Source organism: Pezoporus wallicus, unplaced genomic scaffold (genome assembly GCF_028554395.1).
Source record: "Pezoporus wallicus isolate ANWC-B61680 ecotype Strahan unplaced genomic scaffold, APGP_CSIRO_Pwel_v1 contig_14263, whole genome shotgun sequence".
Classification (NCBI taxonomy): domain Eukaryota; kingdom Metazoa; phylum Chordata; class Aves; order Psittaciformes; family Psittacidae; genus Pezoporus; species Pezoporus wallicus.
Window position 1 is genome coordinate 1 of NW_026638441.1, and position 3,928 is coordinate 3,928.

The 3,928-nt window shown below is 53.2% G+C and overlaps 1 protein-coding gene across 1 annotated transcript; it reads right to left on the minus strand.

Annotated features, from left to right (window-relative positions):
- Nucleotides 1-1,327: 1,327 nt before the first annotated feature.
- Nucleotides 1,328-3,897, minus strand: LOC130599948 (U1 small nuclear ribonucleoprotein A-like; the record flags this gene model as incomplete). Its single annotated transcript, XM_057410802.1, has 2 exons — nucleotides 3,814-3,897; nucleotides 1,328-1,624 (listed from the first exon to the last, which is right to left on the minus strand). Coding segments are annotated over exons 1-2 (370 nt in total), but the record flags the coding sequence as incomplete, so codon positions are not given.
- Between the last annotated feature and the right edge of the window lie 31 nt (nucleotides 3,898-3,928).

The window sequence follows — 3,928 nt, forward strand, 5'->3', positions numbered from 1 at the left end:
GGATACAATAGGGACACAATGGGGACCCAATGTGGATGGAATGGGGACTCAATGGGGATGGAATGGAGACCCAATGGGGATGGAATGAGAATACAACAGGGACCCCATGGGGATGAAATGGGGTTGGAATGGAGATGGAATGGGGATACAATAGGGACACAATGGGGACCCAATAGGGACGCAATGGGGATATAATGAGAATACAATAGGGACCCCATGGGGATGCAGTGGAAATGCAATGGAGACCCAATGGGGATGCAATGGGGACGGATCCCTATGGAATTCCCTTGGGAAGGACTCACCATGGGCTTGTCGTAGAAGGGGAAGCCCTGCATGGAGCGCAGGGTGATACTGGGGTTGCAATGGGGACACAATGGGGATGGATCCCTATGGAATTCCTTCGGGAAAGACTCACCATGGGCTTGTCGTAGAAGGGGAAGCCCTGCATGGAGCGCAGGGTGATGCTGGGGTTGCAATGGGGATGCAATGGGGATGGATCCCTATGGAATTCCCTTGGGAAGGACTCACCATGGGCTTGTCGTAGAAGGGGAAGCCCTGCATGGAGCGCAGGGTGATGCTGGGGTGGCAATGGAGACATAATGGGAATGCAATGGGGACGAGAATATAATAGGGACCCCATGGAGATGGAATGGGGATACAATAGGGACACAATGGGGACCCAATGTGGATGGAATGGGGACTCAATGGGGATGGAATGGAGACCCAATGGGGATGTAATGAGAATACAACAGGGACCCCATGGGGATGAAATGGGGTTGGAATGGAGATGGAATGGGGATACAATAGGGACACAATGGGGACCCAATAGGGACGCAATGGGGATATAATGAGAATACAATAGGGACCCCATGGGGATGCAGTGGAGATGCAATGGAGACCCAATGGGGATGCAATGGGGACGGATCCCTATGGAATTCCCTTGGGAAGGACTCACCATGGGCTTGTCGTAGAAGGGGAAGCCCTGCATGGAGCGCAGGGTGATGCTGGGGTGGCAATGGGGATGCAATGGGGACACAATGGGGACGGATCCCTATGGAATTCCCTCGGGAAGGACTCACCATGGGCTTGTCGTAGAAGGGGAAGCCCTGCATGGAGCGCAGGGTGATGCTGGGGTTGCAATGGGGACACAATGGGGATGCAATGGGGACGGATCCCTATGGAATTCCCTCGGGAAGGACTCACCATGGGCTTGTCGTAGAAGGGGAAGCCCTGCATGGAGCGCAGGGTGATGCTGGGGTGGCAATGGGGATGCAATGGGGACACAATGGGGACGGATCCCTATGGAATTCCCTCGGGAAGGACTCACCATGGGCTTGTCGTAGAAGGGGAAGCCCTGCATGGAGCGCAGGGTGATGCTGGGGTTGCAATGGGGACACAATGGGGACGCAATGGGGACGGATCCCTATGGAATTCCCTCGGGAAGGACTCACCATGGGCTTGTCGTAGAAGGGGAAGCCCTGCATGGAGCGCAGGGCGCTGGAGGCGCTGCTCAGCTCCTTGAAGATGACAAAGGCCTGGCCCCGGAGCCGCAGGCTGCGTGCCACCAGGATGTCCAGGATCTGTCCAAACTGGGAGAAGATGGCGTAGAGCGACTTCTTCAGCTCTGGGGGGGGGACACATGGAGCAAGGGGGGGTCAGAGGGGGCTTGGAGGCCTCTAAAAGGGGTTTTGGGGGGACCCAGAGGGGGTCTGGGGGGGATTAAAGTGGGTTTTGGGGGGTTCAGAGGGGTTTTGGGAGGGATAAAATGGGTTTTGGGGGGGGCTCAGAGAGGTTTTGAGGGTGATTAAAAAGGTTTTGGGGGGTTCAGATGAGTTTTGGGGGGGATAAATGGGTTGGTTTTGGTGCTTAAAGGGTTGGGGGGGGGCTCAGAGAGGTTTTCAGGGTGATTAAAAGGGTTTTGGGGGGGATAAAATGGTGCCTAAAAGGTTTGGGGGGGGCTCAGAGAGGTTCTGAAGGTGATTAAGATGTTTTTTGGGGTTTCAGATGAGTTTTGGGGGGATAAAATGTTTTTTTTTTGTCTCTAAAAGGTTTTGGGGGGGGCTCAGAGAGGTTTTGAGGGTGATTAAAAGGGTTTTTGGGGTTTCAGATGAGTTTGGGGGGGATAAAATGGCATTTTTTGGTGCCTAAAAGGTTTTGGGGGGGCTCAGAGGGGTTTTGAGGGTGATTAAAAGGGTTTTTGGGGTTTCAGATGAGTTTGGGGGGGATAAAATGGTGTTTTTTGGTGCCTAAAAGGTTGGGGGGGGGGCTCAGAGAGGTTTTGACGGTGATCAAAAGGGTTTTGGGGGGGATAAAATGGTGTTTTCTGGTGCCTAAAAGGTTTTGGGGGGGCTCAGAAGGGTTTTGAGGGTGATTAAAGGGGTTTTGATGTGTTCTGAGGAGCTCTGGGGGGACAAAAGGGGTTTTTTTTGGTGCCTAAAAGGCTTGAATGGGGGCTCAGAGGGGTTTTGGAGGGAACAGAGGAAGTTTGGTGGTGATTAGAGGGGTTTTGGGGGGATTAGAGGGGTTTTTGGGGGGATAAGAGATTTTTTTTTAGTGCATAAAAGGTTTGAGGGGGGCTCAGAGGGGTTTTGGGGGGTTCAGAGGGGATTGAGGTGGGATAGGAGAGGATTTTTGGTGCCTAAAAGGTTTTGGGGGGGTCTCAGAGTGGTTTGGGGGAGTCTAAAAGGTGTTTAGGGGGATCTAAAAGCAGTTTTGGGGATCTCAGAGGGGTCTGGGGGGGACATTAAAGGGGTTTTCAGGGTCTAAAAGGGTTTTGGGGGGGATAAAAGGTTTTTTTTGGTGCCTAAGTGGTTTTGGGGGGGTTCAAAGGGGTTTTGGGGGGTTTCAAAGGGGTTTGGGGGGGTTTCAAAGGGGTTTGGGGGGTTTCAAAGGGGTGTTGGGGGGTCTAAAAGGGGTGTTGGGGGGTCTCAAAGGGGTGTTGGGGGGTTTCAAGGGGGCTTGGGGGTTTCAAAAGGGTGTTGGGGGGTTTCAAAGGGGTTTTGGGGGATTCAAAGGGTTTTTGAGGGGTTTCAAAAGGGTGTTGGGGGGTTTCAAAGGGGTTTTGGGGGGTCTAAGAGGTTTTGGGGTGTCTCAAAGGGGTTTTGAGGGGTTTCAAAGGGGTTTTGGGGGGGTTCAAAGGGGTTTTGGGGGGTTCAAAGGGGTTTTGGGGGGTTTCAAAGGGGTTTTGGGGGGTTTTCAAAGGGGTTTTGGGGGTTTCAAAGGGGTGTTGGGGGGTCTAAGACGTTTTGGGGTGTCTCAAAGGGGTTTGGGGGGGTTTCAAGGGGGCTTGGGGGTTTCAAAAGGGTGTTGGGGGGTTTCAAAGGGGTTTTGGGGGGTTCAAAGGGGTTTTTGGGGGTTCAAAGGGGTTTTGGGGGGTCTAAGAGGTTTTGGGGTGTCTCAAAGGGGTTTTGAGGGGTTTCAAAGGGGTTTGGGGGGTTTCAAAGGGGTTTTGGGGGGTCTAAGAGGTTTTGGGGTGTCTCAAAGGGGTTTTGAGGGGTTTCAAAGGGGTTTTGGGGGGTTTCAAAGGGGTGTTGGGGGGTTTCAAAGGGGTTTTGGGGGATTCAAAGGGGTTTTGGGGGATTCAAAGGGGTTTTGAGGGGTTTCAAAAGGGTTTGGGGGGGTTTCAAAGGGGTTTTGGGGTGTCTAAGAGGTTTTGGGGTGTCTCAAAGGGGTTTTGATGGGTTTCAAAGGGGTTTTGGGGGATTCAAAGGGGTTTTGAGGGGTTTCAAAGGGGTTTGGGGGGGTTTCAAAGGGGTGTTGGGAGGTTTCAAAGGGGTTTGGGGTTGTCTTTGGGGTGTCTCGGCCGTTTCTCACCATCTTTCTTGATCTTCTCGTTGAGGTTATTGATGTAAATGGTGTGGTTCGGCCGCGGGTCCTGCACCGCCATGACGGGACAGCGGGACCTGGGGGGGGGGGATTAAGGGTCTCT